Consider the following 14853-nt stretch of genomic DNA (forward strand, 5'->3'; position numbering starts at 1 on the left):
CTTCTTTTATTCTTCTTCTTCTCTTGACGTGACTATCCCGTCTGTCTTTTTTTCTCCCCTTTTGCATGGCATTTCTGGCGAATGAGGGGGCCCATGATTCTTTGATCATTTCCAGTCAGGCCGAGAACATCGTATAACTTTCTTGACTTCACGGTGAAACAAGCCGTTGCGACTACCCACATGTGTGTTTTCAACTCCAGTTCGGCATGATTTTTTTTGCATACAAAGGACAATCCAATTTGACCAATTGAACCTCGTCAGTAACTGGTTGTTTTCAGTCACCTCTCCTTTGTACAAGACAGTTCTTGGCTACGTTGGTGCCTAGTTACCGAAATATGATGGACGTAGACCGGACGCCAAAGTTGATGTTGGGGAACAGGACACGCAGTCATCTCTAGTGCACAAGTGTTCCTTGCATATGTAGCACTCCCCCGTCTCATCTTAATGATCCTTGAATCTGGAGCCCTCTCACAGGGAGACCTACAGAGGGCCCTCGAGGGTGTCTTGCTCTTTGATTCTTGACCAATAAACTTCGGGTTCTCCTTGCATGTTCTTTGAAACCTTTCAGCCTTCCAGTTGTTCCCACGCCACGTGCACTGCGACTCAGTACACACTCTGACAACTGATGGTCCAAGTATCTGCACTCCATCCACTGTCGTCAACCCCTGTGACAACATGGATGCGCAGGAAACGTTTGGAGGGGGGGGAGGGGGGGGCTTGTTTCCCCGGTGATTTCGCTGCCCTGATCATCACTCGGACGAATTTGACGATTTAGTTCATGCGCTTTGAACGGAGGCTGGGCCTGTGCTCACGCTCGAAGAGTGATCTCATATAATTAAACCCCCTTTCATCCATCTGCTCAATCAGAAGGTACAGTAGTTATTTACCTCAGTCAGGACCCTCGTTCAACCTCTAATTGACCCTTTCAGTGACGCCGAGTCTCCGAGAGGAGCGGGCCGCCACCACAGGGTTAGCTTTTCTAACCTTGCAGTATCCAGGTCCCATGCAGCCCTTGAGGGCTAATTAGAGGTCTTGGGTCTTGGAAAAGCAGAGACTCAGTGCCAGATCGAGATGATGCCCCTGGTGTTCACATGGTAACATAAATACTCCGGCCCACGATCTCGTCGACTGTGTCAAGCGTTCTATCTAGCCGTGCCATCTCGACATAGCAATTCTTTCGTTCTTGCGGGTTTCCATCTCTTTGACCTTCGTTTTGAATTCCGCTTTTTCCTTCGACTTCTTTACGGATTCTCTACTCTTAATATTACTATTCCTTTTATTTTTGTCGTGTTCAACGTTGCAGTTCTGATTGCTACACCTCCTGAGCTACTGCCTCCAACAATGTCTTCCAAAACATTCACAGTCTCGGCTGCGTTGTGCCTTGCTCTCGTTTTCAGCCCTACTACCGCTCTGGCAGCTCCCCAGATGGTGAGTCTAATGAACAAAATCTGACCGGATCGACACGCACAATCACATCCTCATGCGAGTCAGTAAACGTTAACAACCAGGACAGGATGATTTCCCATTCTCTGGCAGCGATCCCACCCAACACATGACTTCCACGGGGGACAGCGAGACCGATGCCGGTTTGGGCTACAACATCGGGATTCCTGACGGACCATCCTTTCATTTTGGCGCTGGATTTCATCAAAAATCGCGTGCAGGCAGTTGCGATGCGAGTGCGAGCAAAGACGTCAATGCTGGAATGGGATACGGTGCAAGTATTCCCGACGGACCATCTGCTGGCTTTGGTGCTGGAGTTCAAGATTCTCGATCGGGCGATGATTGCTCTGAGACTGAGACTCCCGAGGTGATTGAGACGGTGACTCGTACGGCTACCGCTTCTACTGAGGTTGTTGTGGTGACTGTTACGGCGGAGATGTCTACTTGGACGGAGAGTATGAGTGGGCCATCAATTACTACCTCGGAGATTGATGATATGCCATCCACCTCAACCAAGGCCTCTGAGATGGTGTCTGTCACGAAGGAATCAGAGGTTCCCTCCAACACTGAGAACCAGGTCACACCATTCGAGACCTCCAGTCCGATCATCACCGGTGACAATAACCCCATGAACAACAGTCCCATGGTGCTCCCGCTCACCAACACCATTTCCATGACTACGTCCATTGCCACCGCCATCGCCATTCCAATTCCACTATACACGCCAACCGCCCAAATTCCCATGCACTCGACGCCCATGGTCCAAAATTCGGCTCCCACCGGCCCATCTAGGGCCCAGCCAGTCTTCAACTCTGCACCTTCCTTTGCTGCCCCTCAAATATCACTCATGGCGACAACCGTCTCGCTCCTCCTCCTGACCGCGGGCATGGTCTTCTACTAAATCGTTTCAAACAAGGATCATCCGCTTTAAAGCGATGAACCCAGAAAAAAAATGATTTGATGATATTCGCGACTCTTGCCTATTCACTCCTTCGACGTCTTCTCTACTTTTCTTATGTCTACCCGGTCCTTGATTCTGAACCAGCCACATTCACTATATGTTATTGTTTTCCTTGGTTTCGATTTTATCTCTTTTTTTTGGCGGCGTTGATTTTGTCATATATTGCTTTTTTCCCCTTTGTGTCTCCCCTTGGATTCGGTTCTTTGGTACTTTTGTCCTGGGTCGAGATTCTTGCGTGTTTGAGTACGTGATTGGCACATGCTCAAGTACCAAGGTACAGGGGCATGTTTTATTTTCCCTGGTGTATCGATACATCTTATCTTACGGATGGGTACGATGAGATTGGGGCTTTGAAGATTTGTGAGTCTGTGAATTATATTAGGTAGTGCGAAGATAGATGTCTAGGTAGTTTATAATGAAATACATTTTTGCAGTTGCGTGGTCCATTATTGGAGGTGCCTTAGCTTGGAAGTAGAGCAATACCTGTGACAGGTGATTTATCGCCCGATCTCGATGAAAGGATTGCCCGTCCATCATCTACAGAGTGAGTGTTTACCTCTAATTGGAGGGTTGGGTTATGGACGGCCAGGGCTGAAATTCCGAAATGAAAAGGTTACCGGTGTCATCAAAAGGATCATTCAGTGGCAATTTCTGTCCATGCTAGCTATCAAATCCAACATGCAAGAGACAGGGTGACTGTTCGATGAATAGAGCTCCAGCCAGGACAAATTGGAAAAATTCCACGAGTTAAACTCCCATCGTATGATCATGCTCAATCCCAGGAGTGACGCTGGCGATAAATTTCAGAAAAACAACCAGGTATTGATCCACACGAATCGCCACCTGCTCCTCTTCGTCGGCTTGTAGAACCTCCCATTCATCACCACCATGTTGGGGCTGTGCATGATCACTCAGTGACAAGCCTTTGGTGTTGTCGACAAGCCCCTCGAGCCCACTGCCGCCTCCAGCTTTTTGAATCTGACTGGCTTGCTCGCGTGACTGATTGTGTTTGAGCTTCTCCAGGCGAAGCTTCAACGCGGCATCTGCTCGATCCAGCATCGTCTTCATCACGGAAGCATGTCGACATGGGTGGACGGTAGCCATCTTCACGCTTCCGTCGAACCAGGGAAAGTCCTCCAGGGTGACGGTCTTGTCTTTATAGTCTCCAACGATATCCTCCATCATCAGATGAGGAGGCAGTGGTTCCGACGGAGACAGGTAGCCTGAAAGATAGAGACGTGGTGTCCGATAGAAGTTGGAATATGTGATATAGAGGGTATAAGTGCGAAGCGGTCTGGGGAACAAAGTGGGTTATTATCATTCCACAAGTCAGACATACACATCCATGGGGTGCTCTGGTTTGACTTACTGCGTTGTCCCAGAGTCCCCCGCAGGCTCTCGGATGATGGCTTCCTCGTCATCATCGTCATCTTCCATGTCGGGAATCTCGTCTTCCTCTTCTTGCTCCCCCAGGTTGCCAGATTCATCTACCGTCCTCACATCCCGGATCTTTGCCTCTTGCATGTCACGGTCTGCGATGGTATCACGGCCACCTCCAGTCCGCAACCACCCCTCGTCTCCATTTGCGTCTCTTGTGTCCCCCTCGGCCTCTCCAGCAAGCATATCTCGCACGATTTCATCTTCGCGGCCCGCGTCTCCAGCGAAGTTGTCATTAAGCCTTCGATGGCAGGGCACGCCACGCGTCACGAGGAACTGTTTCCCGGGGGGAAGATACGAGACTCGTTTTGCTGGACTGGATGCGTCCCCCCAGGACCACGTTGGGAACTTGTAGACTAGGTAGTCGCCCGCGAGGACAAACTCCTCGGGAGTGATCTGTCCTGTCGTGCGGAAGGTGGATGTCCGGGAGACCGGGGCCAGGCGATCGCGCCAGGTCGACAGTGTAGAGTGGAAAATGTTCATTGTTGCATACGTAGGATAGGATCTATGGTGCTACAAAGAGGGAGGGAGAGGGGAAAAGTGTAAAAGTAGGTGAAGATAACATTGGGGGAGTTGGAGATCCTCAGGCGGGGGAATCTTGATAAGCGGTGGGGCACATGATCGGCCCCGCGTGAGCTCACTTGAGTTTCCGCTTGTCTTTCAATCGATTTGCGGCTGTGACGTGGAAGTCATCTTGGGCTGTCTTGCAACCTCCTCTGGCATGCGCCGGTCACTTTTCGGAGCCACACGTCATGAGCAGGTCTCATGTGAAAACTCCTGGACCATATATCGAGTGTTCCTCTTTTTTCTTTCCCCTTGTCTCCTTTCTTTCTACGTATGACCCAAATATAGACGTAGTCTAGTGTACATTCTGCCCCGATCCGTCTTGTACCACGTGTCGAGGAGTCAAGCCTGGAGATTCAACTAGGCACTGCAGCTCTGGAGGCTCCCGTCAATATTGGTGACATTGGGGTGTTGTTCGCCTCGACTTGTACCTGACTCGTTCCCTGAAGATCGGGTTCCATTATATTAACTATATATTTGTCACCCAAGCTCTTGGCCTCCAAACTCATCTATTCTTCCTCGGCCATCTCTCCCCACCTACTAAATGCACTATTTTTGTTTCAACTCTGACCTACTGACCACAGAAGTAGTAATTGAGAGCTCGCCTCCATTGATATCCCCCGACTCTCCATTTTCTTGGAAATGCCTCGCTGGGCACTTCAAATCAGCCCATAGTGTGCTGACCTACAGTAGTCAAGAGAAAGACTGGAAATTCTCCAGTTGATACCGTATTGAATCTGATTGCTATTCGTTTTGAAGAGAAGACGCATTTAGAAAGATCATCAATTTGTTTCTTGGTCGTTTACCATTGATTCCATGGGATTCAACATTTTCGGGTGCCTTCTCCCTCTGGGGCCCTGCTCTAATTTGAGAGCAAATGGCCGAACTGGTACTTTTTCATTTTCAAACGCTTGGAATTGAGGTGCTGACAGTCTTGCACATGGGGCGACGGGACGTTTGAGGGTGCAGACCGCGACTTCAATCCAATGCGTCGCCATCAAGAGCTCTCGGTTGGATCTCACCTGAGACAATCGAGGGTCGGGCTCTGTGTTGATCGGTCTGGCCATCTTTTGGGATAGATTGTTGTGTACCACGGCCGCTTTGAAATGATCCGTACGAGTTATGAAGTCTCGTCGATCAAGAATCTCCTCCTGCATGGGATGGCTCATTCCCCTTCATCCATCAGCAGTCTGCGCTCGATTTCCGCATCGACCTCGTCGGTCACCATGGGAATTGTCTTGCCCTTCCACACCTCCATTTCTCTGCGCAAAAACCCCTCCGTGCTCTGCATGGCGACGACTAGAAAGCCCAGTTCCTCTCGATCGACGTCAAACACTTCCCACCACTCCCCGTCCACTAGCTTGACGCCCTTTTCGCGGGTGGCCAGATAGATAGCTGCCACTGCAAGCGCGTTCGGCTGATGCGTGACATACAGTAACTGCGGCGAGAGAAGTGCTGCGTTGAGTTGTTCGAGGGCCCTCCGTGAGACGGCGGGGTTATTCACGCCGAGAGTCTGGAGGTAGGTGAGTGCAATGGTGTGGGGCAGGGCCACATGCGTGTCGAAGCCAAGTGTCCGGAGAATGACCGATTCGATGCGCAACAGTACCAACCGGCCAGCCTGGTAAGCCCCTTCGGAGAGAATATAATCGTCTGAAGCAGGTGGCTGCTTGGGAGCACCTTGCGGGTTTACGAACCACAGAGGCGATGCCTCCGGTGATGACAGTAAATGATAGACGTTGAGAATGGAGCGCGGTGACGTGGGCTGAAAGGATAACTTGGCCGTCAAGTACAGAGCGGCTGCGGATATGTCCTGTGAGAAATCCAAGGTGAGAACCCGAACTCCCAATGTCATGATGCGATCACAAATATAGTCACCTTGGCCGAGTAGATTCGCAGGCTCCCGCCTTCGGCACCTAGCCAGAATCTCGTAAAGATCACGATCGCTTGGGCAATAATATCCTGCGAGAGGTGAAGCAAGACTCCAGCGGACTGTGTGAGTTGCGCGCCTGCGCAACGAACCGACGTCTCGAGCTCGGATGGCACGCCATCAATTGACGAGGATGACGTGGAGAGCTGCTCCGGGGTCGCCAGCGCGTTCGAAATGTGCTTCAAGCCAGCATTTCTTTGGGCCATTGTTGCGCAGAGCTCGTCAAGACGGAGAAAAATAGATACACTGGTGTTGCTGAGCTGCTAGATTGGCCCTTGACACTGCCGGTTCGGCGGCCGGAGATCCGACCAGAGGGAAAAGTTGGGAGGGAGAAGCTCCGACGAGGCGGCCCACTCAGCGATCCCTTCCGAGTCGAACAAACATGAAGCTGAAGTTCTGGTCCGCTTTACTTCTAGGTAGCCCAGCGGTTATTGTCATACCTGTCGAACCCAGACAGCTGTTTGTGGGGACGATCACGACGCATTTTCACTCTCCGAGTCTCTACGGTGTGACCCACGTCCGCTCCAACATGGTTAAATGACGGCACCAGACCAAGAGATCCTCGTCAATTCATCGGCATCGTTCTGCCAACGGCATGACATCAGACCCTTCAGCATGTCCGTAGTCCCAGAAACGTTTTGAATCACCGCCACTTTTGATGGCGAGTCCACAGATCCACTGCCGGGGGAGTGTACACGTACTGATGTATAATGCGCAGTCCCGCCTGAGGTTGGGCTGCTCCATGTTTAGGCACTAGAACCGCTTCGTTCTTGAAGGTATAGGAGCGATGAATGAGTGCCCATAGGTAGGTAGATGGAACTACGGGTATAATAATATATCACGCAGCGTATTACACAGGTGAACGGACTGAAGGTTGCTACGTGCTATCAAACCGGACTCGGTAGTCGAGGTTTATAGAGGAACTGGTCCAATCTACTTCCACTTAACCTGGTTAGTAGTCTAACGGTCGGAGAGGGGCGTTTCATTCAGTGGACTAGGTTGAATGAGTTGTCTTTCTATTTCATTTTCGAGGTCTTTCCAATTCTCACCACGGTTGATAAACTTCCGTTAGGCAGGGAAAAGAGTCAGACAGACCTACAACCTTGTAGAAAATGGCGTTACGCATCGCACACGCTTCGGTTGATCGGGCTGGTCTAGTATCATCTATGGGCACCAATGTCATAGGCGCTTGGCCAGTCACATGAAAGTCCTGGACAGCCCCAATCTACAACCAAGCCGACCAGAGCATCACGTCCTACTGCAGCGTGCAGCGTGCAGAGTGCAGTCCCATCAATCATGGAATTCGATCTTCCAGCAGCCACCTGCAGGATTGAAATGTGCCCCTGGTGCGCAATGGTGGAAGCACATGTGGATCCTCGGGGCTGGCCAGGGAGGGTAGAGCTTCAGCCGCCACCGCTCGGGCGACGGTTGGATCGGAGGCATGTTTATTTGTCCAGCCTCCTAATTGTTGTCCTTAACGCTGTGTTCTGGTGGCAACTATCACCGTCTACTGTTCCACCAGAGCCCGAAAGACAGCTAACCTCCCCCCCCCTCCCCCCGATCAATTTGACCAGAGAAGAGGGACTGTCTCTTGCTGGACTTTGTCTCTTTTGTCCTGCCCTCGTCGCGTTCTCTGCTCCGCCGAGTCTCCTCTTTATTGATTACATACCTCTCCTGCGGGGCGCTTCTCTCGAAAAGGGCCATTGGAGCTCTGCACGCTGCTTTCTGACCCTTGTATCACACACGCAGTCTTGCTCTTGCAACCTTCCTTTCTCTCTGGACTTTGGCCTTTTTTCATCATCATCTCTGCGTTTGGTGGTAGCCAACATCAAGTGCGCGTCGGTGCCGACACTGAACGGCTACCATGTCTTCACATACATCACAGTCTTCGATCACCCTACATTCCGATGCGTCATTGCGGTCTCAAGAAGGCGTTGCCTCGTCACCCCTAAGGTCGGCGATCGCAATGCCCCGGACGAAAGCCGATTTCGCACTCTCCCCTCCCATCGTCGATCGAATACAGAGTATATTGCTCGCCCCCCTGTATTTGACAATCCTGCGCACAATCCGACCTCCGACGACCATTTTCTCCGATCGCAAGCTGCACCTGTCTGGATGGAAACGTTTCCTAAAAAGAAGCTCGAAGCACGCGCCCGCATCCTTTCAGATTGGTTTCAAGGTAAAAACGACACAGGTGAATCCGACACCAACATGCGATCTGGTACCGCAGGGGGACACACGAGGAAGAACTCCACCCCGGTGGCAGGAAGATTCTCCTTTTTCGGTCTGCGTCGGACTGCCGAACCGAGTTTCCAAATCCCCGAGCCCGCGGAAGATGAACTCTTGAATCTCGACCTCGAAGCAGCTCTGTCTTTGCCAGAGATCGACACGAATCCCGAAGAAGCCATGAACAATCTCCGTGACCAGGCCTCCACCGTGCTGCATCGCATGCAGGAAGCCTATAAACAAAGGACCTTTGCAATGCACCAAGCGTTGGCTGATCGAGATGAGAAGCTTGAGGAGCTCGAGGAGACACGTGCGCGGGTGGATCACCTCAAAATGCAATTGGATGGCATGGCTGCCAAGGTCATGGATCAGGAGAGGGCCATGAAAGCCATGGCCGACGATTTAGAACGAGAGAAGAATTTGCGACAGCGTGAACAGTCTTCTAGCCGGGGTCTGACTATGCGGACGGTTGCTTCCGAGGAAGACAACGCGTCGCTCGTGCTTCAGGCTCCTCATCGCAACAGCAAGCGTACCAGCCACGGGACCTTCGCCAGTGATTCCGGCTTTGAGTCGGGGGACGAAAGCGTGACCGACAGCATCTTTTCGAACAAAGAGTCTCTGGAGTCTCCGACATCTACGATAGCCGCTCCATCCCAGAATCTCTCCCATCTCGTCATGTCTGCTACCTCCCCAGTGCCGGCGTCGAACCCATCGACGCCGACTCAGAAAACCCTCAACGCCCCTGGCGCAAATCTCACGCCTGCGCGCTCATCGGCCTATGAGCGAGTCATCAAGGGAATCGCTTCCACCCGATTTGGTGGCTCTCTGGTGGGCAATACGAACCCGTGCAATATCTGCCATGGCGTACCTTCCTCGGAAGCCTGGAGTGTCATGGGTATCTTGAAAGACGAAAACCGGGGCCTCAAGTCGCGCCTTGGGGAACTTGAATTAGTGATCGATGATTGCTTGGGGCTGGTTGGCCCTTGAGACTGGCGTGGTGCTCAATAACGCCTCATTCTCAACTGGTTCTTTCTCCTTGATCACGGGTGATCAACCGAAGGAAGAAGAGTTGGGATATATCCAAATAGATTATTACATAGACAAATTTACCGTGCGACAGCTGCTTGCTAGAAGCCTGCGCTACATATTTGCAATTCTCGCCATCAAATGCCTGGGGTGAATTCTAGCAGCTACCTTACGACCGGGCACTACCTCTGCTTTGATGGCAAGTAGACGTAGATCGACTCTTATCGAGGTTCGTCGCTTCCAGCCCGTGGCGAGTTTTGTGGGGATGCATACCTCCCAAAGCTCGGGGCCATGTCTCACCGGCGTACACACCTGATGGTACACTGTGAAGGACAACGTTCCCTTTTCGAGTCGTTGGGATGTTCGGTTGTCTGAAAATATAGACCTGAACGAGATAATAACACCATTTCGTTAACATCGCCCTCGCAGTGCTTCACTGCCTCCTACTTCATTATTTGGTGTGGATCATTTGATTGGGTTGGGCTGCCGCTGGGTTGAGGTGTGCGTTGCGGCGAAGACCAAGTGGCCTTAATTAGCGCGAAGCGAAAAGTGGCCAGCGAGACGCTTCCCGTCCCTCCCTCTTCCCCATCTTTTCCATCCCGACCACCTCTTCCTCTTCTCCCTTCCCCTTCCCTTCTCCTTTTCCTTCTTCTTAGCTTCTTCAATCCTCTGATACACCAGCTGGCTCGCATCACCAGCTTTTCCTTTTTGCTTTTCGCCGGATTGGGAGGAAGACAGTCACCATGAGCGGCCGTGAGTTCTCCCACCATGCTCCCCAGAAGTCGCTCAGCACGCGATCGTCACAACCGACCGATCATCGATCTCAATGGCATCGAAAATACTGACAAAGCATTGCAGTACGCTTTCTTGATCTGATCAAGCCCTTCACGCCCCTCCTCCCGGAGGTGGCGGCGCCTGAAACCAAGGTGCCCTTCAACCAGAAGCTGATGTGGACGGGTGTACGTGACTCCTGAACATGATACTTTGCGCATCTCGCGCAATCACGGGAAAGACTGACACCAGTGGTCTTTTTAGTTGACTCTCCTGATCTTCCTGGTCATGAGCCAAATGCCTCTGTACGGTATTGTGTCGTCAGACACTTCCGACCCCCTGTACTGGCTGCGTATGATGCTGGCCAGTAACCGGGGTACGCTGATGGAGCTGGGTATTACCCCCATCATCTCCTCCGGCATGGTCTTCCAGGTATGTAAACCAGAATAAGGGCACTCTCGCTTCATCAAGCATTCAAGCTCACAAGTTCCCATTTCTTAGCTCCTTGCCGGAACCCACCTCATCGACGTCAACCTGGACCTCAAGACCGACCGTGAGCTCTACCAGACTGCCCAGAAGCTCTTCGCCATCATTCTTTCCTTCGGACAAGCCTGTGTCTACGTCCTGACTGGTCTCTACGGTCAGCCTAGCGACCTTGGCGCCGGTATCTGTGTTCTCCTGATCGTTCAGCTGGTTGTGGCTGGTCTTGTTGTTATTCTCCTGGACGAGCTCCTCCAGAAGGGCTACGGTCTTGGCAGCGGTATCTCGCTGTTCATTGCAACCAACATCTGCGAGTCTATCGTCTGGAAGGCTTTCTCCCCCACGACTATCAACACCGGCCGTGGTCCCGAGTTCGAGGGCGCCATCATCGCGCTGTTCCACCTCCTTCTGACTTGGCCCGACAAGCAGCGTGCCCTGTACGAGGCCTTCTATCGCCAGAACCTGCCCAACGTGATGAACCTGCTGGCCACCCTTCTGGTCTTCGCCGCGGTTATCTATCTGCAGGGCTTCCGTGTTGAGATCCCCGTCAAGTCCGCCCGTCAGCGTGGCATGCGTGGCTCTTACCCCGTCCGTCTCTTCTACACCTCCAACATGCCCATCATGCTCCAGTCCGCTCTCAGCTCCAACGTTTTCCTCATTTCCCAAATGCTGTACTCTCGCTTCTCCGACAACCTCTTGGTCCGCCTTCTCGGAGTCTGGGAGCCTCGTGAGGGATCCGCTCAGCTGTACGCTGCCTCCGGTATCGCCTATTACATGTCTCCTCCCTTGAACTTCAAGGAGGCTCTTCTCGACCCCATCCACACTGCTGTTTACATCGCCTTCATGCTCGTCGCCTGTGCCCTCTTCTCCAAGACTTGGATTGAGGTCTCCGGCTCCGCTCCCCGTGATGTCGCCAAGCAGCTGAAGGATCAGGGTCTCGTCATGTCTGGTCACCGTGAGCAGAGCATGTACAAGGAGCTCAAGCGTGTCATTCCCACTGCGGCCGCCTTCGGCGGTGCCTGCATTGGTGCTCTTTCCGTCGCCTCTGACCTCCTTGGTGCCCTTGGTAGCGGCACTGGTATTCTCCTTGCTGTCACGTGAGTTACGCATCTTTGCCTTGGCCTCAACTTTTTGCTAACTCCAATCTCTTCACAGCATCATTTACGGATACTTTGAGATCGCCGCCCGTGAGGGTGACATCGGTGCCGGTCTGAAGGGCCTCGTCCCCGGCAGCTAAATGCACAGGCTGTCTTTTCTCTTTCCTTGCTGAGCAATCTGATGGGCGGCTCCCTTCTTGGCCCCTTGTGACGGATGTTCTCGGCCATTTTGATCTTGTTTTTTTTCCTTCACTCTTCATCATACCTCCTGAGAGTGAAAATTTTTGGTGGATGGCTCGACTCGTGCAGAGTAGTCTGAACCCCCTCTCTTTGGCGGAACAAGATTGGGCACAGCACGAGGACGCAACGCGGAGACTGCACCCCGTTGTTGTCCCTGGGCCTAACGTCGCTGCACTTGGATTCTTGCACTGCAGGATCCGATAGGCACCACAACTTGGCGGAAGCCGATGGGAAGGGGTGTAGCCAGTCTGGTCATGGGCAGTCGAGCTATCAGCTTTGGATGAACCCTCACAGGAGGCGCTTGTAACCATATTTCATGTCCAAAAAATATACATTTTTCCAGTTCCTCGGATGATTCTCAAATAGGCACTCGGACGGTCGTGGTTGCATGTGTCGCACGCGCTAGATCGGGAGCATCTTCCAGTCGACGCCGCGGGTCCAACCTAATCACGTTGCCGGTTGATCGGCGCCGATAGTTTAAATCTGCATATCTCGATTTCTTTTCGCTGGAGAGAGGAGCACCGTACGTCTGATAGGCTCCATCAATGTGAGTCATACCTGGGCATCGGAACCGATCAGGACAACGTGGGCTCACCATCTGACAGTGCGCTAGATCGTCCGATCTGATATCGGGGATGACGCCAGTCTTTTTGCCATTGGAATGTATGGTCAGGCACCAGTCTGAGATGCTGTAATAGAGTACTGTAATGAATCTGTATTCATCTCAATTGTAGAGTTCTGCTAGGTGTCTCATATATCTCCTTCTTGTCGGTCTTCTTATCTGCTTCGGCGACTGGCGACACTCTGCAGGCGATTGAAGGGCCCAGACTCTCGAGTCCGGGAGTGTCGTGACTCGTGGGTGTGGTCAGCTCCGGTTCTGCCATGTGCCAGTGGAAAGCACAGTTACAATACATACACGTCACAGTCTTTCAGCCTGCCGGTATCCTCGGACAACTTTCGCCCTCCGTGTAGTCTTGCGGCGAGCTTAAAGTTGCCAACGAGGGGCAGCTGGCTCCCCATTGGAGTGAGGCGAGATCGTAGGCGGGGGTGATGGCCAGAAGTTCCATACAGTTCGGGGCTTGACTAATGGGACTTTTTCACAAGGTTCGGGGCTGTCTGTCGGCGTAAGGTTGGACCCTGGTTGAGTCACGGACTTGACGAATATAATTGCCATCTTTGCCTCATTCCCTCTCCGATTACTCTTCTCATTCCTTTCCCATCCTTTAGATTCACCCCTCCTCTCTCACAAGTTCCCTCTCCCATCCCCGCTTTCCTCGGAACAATCATTATTTCCTACACAATGGCTCAGCAGAACGGTACTCCCAGCAATGACTTCACTGTCAAGGCTGGCCTTGCGCAGATGCTGAAGGGTGGCGTGATCATGGACGTCGTCAACGCAGAGCAGGTATGTGGGCTCGACGCAATGGCTCTCAGGTGGTCAATTGACGGTACCACGGGGAACCCAACGCTAACAAGTGGGTTTGATACCAGGCTCGCATTGCTGAGGAGGCCGGCGCTGCCGCCGTCATGGCTCTTGAACGCGTGCCCGCTGATATTCGTGTTGAGGGTGGCGTTGCCCGTATGTCTGACCCTGCCATGATCAAGGAGATCATGGAGGCTGTTACCATTCCCGTCATGGCCAAGGCTCGCATTGGTCACTTTGTTGAATGTCAGGTATGTTGCGACACATGTCCGCTCACCGGTGAGCTGGCCGGGAGTCGTGGATATGACGAGGTGGGGCTGTCCAGAACGCTAACCGGTCTTTTTTTTTCTCTCCCCGCGATTAGATTCTCGAGGCGATCGGTGTCGACTACATTGATGAGTCCGAGGTTCTCACCCCTGCCGACGATGTTTACCACGTTACCAAGTCCACATTCAAGGTCCCCTTCGTTTGCGGTTGCCGCAACCTCGGTGAGGCCCTGCGCCGTATCTCCGAGGGCGCTGCCATGATTCGCACCAAGGGCGAGGCCGGTACTGGCGATGTCGTCGAGGCTGTGAAGCACATGCGCACTGTCAACTCTCAGATTGCCCGTGCTCGTGCCATTCTCCAGAGTGCTGCCGATCCCGAGCCGGAGCTGCGTGCCTACGCCCGCGAGCTCGAGGCTCCCTACGAGTTGCTTCGTCAGGCGGCGGAATTGGGCCGTCTGCCCGTTGTCAACTTCGCCGCTGGCGGTGTTGCCACTCCTGCCGATGCGGCGCTGATGATGCAGCTGGGCTGCGACGGTGTCTTTGTCGGTTCCGGAATCTTCAAGTCCGGTGATGCCAAGAAGCGCGCGAAGGCTATCGTTCAGGCCGTCACTCACCACAAGGATGCCAAGGTTCTCGCCGAGGTCAGCGAGGGTCTCGGTGAAGCCATGGTTGGTATCAACGTGCAAAGGATGCCCGAAGGAGACAAGATGGCCGGCCGTGGCTGGTAAACTTGTTGATTGATTCCTTTCTCCTCGTGCCTTTGAAGCTTCTTATTTCTCCTTTCTCGCCTTTGACCTGCCCCATCCATTTTTCTTTTTTGGCGATCTCTATTTCCCTTTCCCCTCTCCTCCCCCCGACCAGATATTGCGGGGCACGACTCCAAAAATCTCCCCTAGGGTACGAAGCGATGAATTCTTCCCCTTTGCATGATAGTCTACCAAAAAAAATAGAAGGCGTCTTGGAATTGATCTTGCATTCGCATGGGAAGATGA

General features: G+C 52.6%; 6 protein-coding genes across 6 annotated transcripts; 4 read left to right on the forward strand and 2 right to left on the reverse strand.

The window, feature by feature from the left end:
• Positions 1-1341: 1341 nt before the first annotated feature.
• POX_a00393 (uncharacterized protein) lies at positions 1342-2344 on the forward strand (the record flags this gene model as incomplete). Its single annotated transcript, XM_050109336.1, has 2 exons — positions 1342-1428; positions 1514-2344. The coding sequence occupies 2 exons, from the start codon at positions 1342-1344 to the stop codon at positions 2342-2344; spliced, it is 918 nt and encodes a 305-aa protein (XP_049973104.1).
• Positions 2345-3151: 807 nt separating this feature from the next.
• On the reverse strand, positions 3152-4324 carry POX_a00394 (Autophagy-related protein 3; the record flags this gene model as incomplete). Its single annotated transcript, XM_050109337.1, has 2 exons — positions 3152-3698; positions 3774-4324. 2 exons carry the CDS (start codon positions 4322-4324, stop codon positions 3152-3154), a joined length of 1098 nt encoding a protein of 365 aa, XP_049973105.1.
• Positions 4325-5570: 1246 nt separating this feature from the next.
• Positions 5571-6538, reverse strand: POX_a00395 (uncharacterized protein; the record flags this gene model as incomplete). The annotated part of the gene is made up of 2 exons (XM_050109338.1): positions 5571-6215; positions 6281-6538. The coding sequence occupies 2 exons, from the start codon at positions 6536-6538 to the stop codon at positions 5571-5573; spliced, it is 903 nt and encodes a 300-aa protein (XP_049973106.1).
• Positions 6539-8543: 2005 nt separating this feature from the next.
• POX_a00396 (uncharacterized protein) lies at positions 8544-9545 on the forward strand (the record flags this gene model as incomplete). Its single annotated transcript, XM_050109339.1, has 1 exon — positions 8544-9545. The coding sequence occupies one exon, from the start codon at positions 8544-8546 to the stop codon at positions 9543-9545; it is 1002 nt and encodes a 333-aa protein (XP_049973107.1).
• A 782-nt stretch (positions 9546-10327) lies between these two features.
• POX_a00397 (Protein transport protein SEC61 subunit alpha) lies at positions 10328-12072 on the forward strand (the record flags this gene model as incomplete). Its single annotated transcript, XM_050109340.1, has 5 exons — positions 10328-10337; positions 10443-10543; positions 10620-10787; positions 10857-11932; positions 11991-12072. 5 exons carry the CDS (start codon positions 10328-10330, stop codon positions 12070-12072), a joined length of 1437 nt encoding a protein of 478 aa, XP_049973108.1.
• Positions 12073-13472: 1400 nt separating this feature from the next.
• On the forward strand, positions 13473-14589 carry POX_a00398 (Pyridoxal 5'-phosphate synthase subunit pyroA; the record flags this gene model as incomplete). Its single annotated transcript, XM_050109341.1, has 3 exons — positions 13473-13577; positions 13664-13846; positions 13960-14589. 3 exons carry the CDS (start codon positions 13473-13475, stop codon positions 14587-14589), a joined length of 918 nt encoding a protein of 305 aa, XP_049973109.1.
• Positions 14590-14853: the final 264 nt, after the last annotated feature.

The sequence above is a fragment of the Penicillium oxalicum genome, chromosome I (genome assembly GCF_001723175.1).
Source record: "Penicillium oxalicum strain HP7-1 chromosome I, whole genome shotgun sequence".
Lineage (NCBI taxonomy): Eukaryota > Fungi > Ascomycota > Eurotiomycetes > Eurotiales > Aspergillaceae > Penicillium > Penicillium oxalicum.